At 66.9% G+C, this 1,069-nt stretch overlaps 1 protein-coding gene across 1 annotated transcript in view; it reads left to right on the top strand.

Moving 5' to 3' along the window:
* The first annotated feature begins 795 nt into the window (after window positions 1-795).
* Window positions 796-1,069, top strand: part of LOC101565614 (zinc finger protein 709-like) — a 23,167-nt gene continuing 22,893 nt past the window's right edge. The window contains 1 exon segment of the mRNA XM_023706883.1: window positions 796-823. Coding sequence (XP_023562651.1) covers window positions 821-823 — 3 coding nt within the window. The 5' untranslated portion in view covers window positions 796-820.

Below are 1,069 nucleotides of genomic sequence, written 5' to 3'. Positions count from 1 at the left end.
ACTAAATGGATGAGAGGGCTGGTCGCGTATCAGTATTTGGAAAGGGGGCAGCCGGCTTCACTGCAAAAAATTTGACACTTTCAATACATTCGCTTCCATCGGAGAAAATAAATGCAGGCGCACAGAAAGATTCATTTATTATTATGACTCCCTCCCGTCTAGCAGCCAGACAGCGGCTCCGAGAAAACCGAGGTCTTGAAGGGAAGCACAAACCCTTCGAACACATCGGGAACGGGCTAAGTGTGCAGGCACCGGCCGCACGAACGCCACGCCACGCCCGGCAGCCGGCCCGCAGCGCGTGCGAAACGTGACCCTGAGGGCGGACACGCAGCGTCCCGGCGAGACCGCAAGCTGGCGCGGCTGCCGCCAGGAAACCGGGAGGCAGGTGACCCCGCGGTAAAGTCCCGAGCGAGCTCCACCGCAGAAGAGCGCACTGAGCAGGCGGAGAGCACCCGGGCAGATCTCCCGAGTCAGGCGCAGACGGCGCAGACGCCCCCGCTCGGGCGCGGAGAAGCCGGCGTGCGGGAGGCGGCCCGCCGCAGAAGCTCCCCAGCGACGACCAGCGCGCGAACGCTTCTCGGGCAGGCAGGGGTTAACGGCCTCCGGGCTTCGCGCAAGGGAGGGCAGCGAGGGGCAGCCAATCAGCGACAGACAGTGAGGCGGGCTTTACGAACTGTCCAATCAGATGATCGCGAGTGGGCGGGACTTCCGGCAACACGGCTCCGACTCGGATATTTAAGGAGCGGCTCACTGCCGACCGAACATTCTTCTGGTACTCTCTCTGCTGAGCGCTACGAAGGACTCCGAGGGGACGCCCGCGATGGTGAGGGGGGACGGCGCCGGGTGGGCGGGCGGAGGTGGAGGCGGCGGCCCAGGCCCTGGGACCCAGCGCAGCTCGGCAGGACCCCGCGGTCCTCGCGGCCCCCCTCGGGCTGCCGATGCTCGCTCTCCACGCTCTGGGCTGTGCGGTGCGGGCTCACCCGCCTGCTCCTCAGACCTCCGCGTGGTGCGTGCGCGGGGCTGCGTGCTCGGTGGGCTGCGGGCGGCTCCGGGCTGTGCGGTGCGGACG

This window comes from Octodon degus, unplaced genomic scaffold, assembly GCF_000260255.1.
Source record: "Octodon degus isolate 3935 unplaced genomic scaffold, OctDeg1.0 scaffold00274, whole genome shotgun sequence".
Classification (NCBI taxonomy): Eukaryota; Metazoa; Chordata; class Mammalia; order Rodentia; family Octodontidae; genus Octodon; species Octodon degus.
Note: the sequence above shows the minus strand (reverse complement) of the source record. Positions and strands in the feature narration are given on the sequence as shown.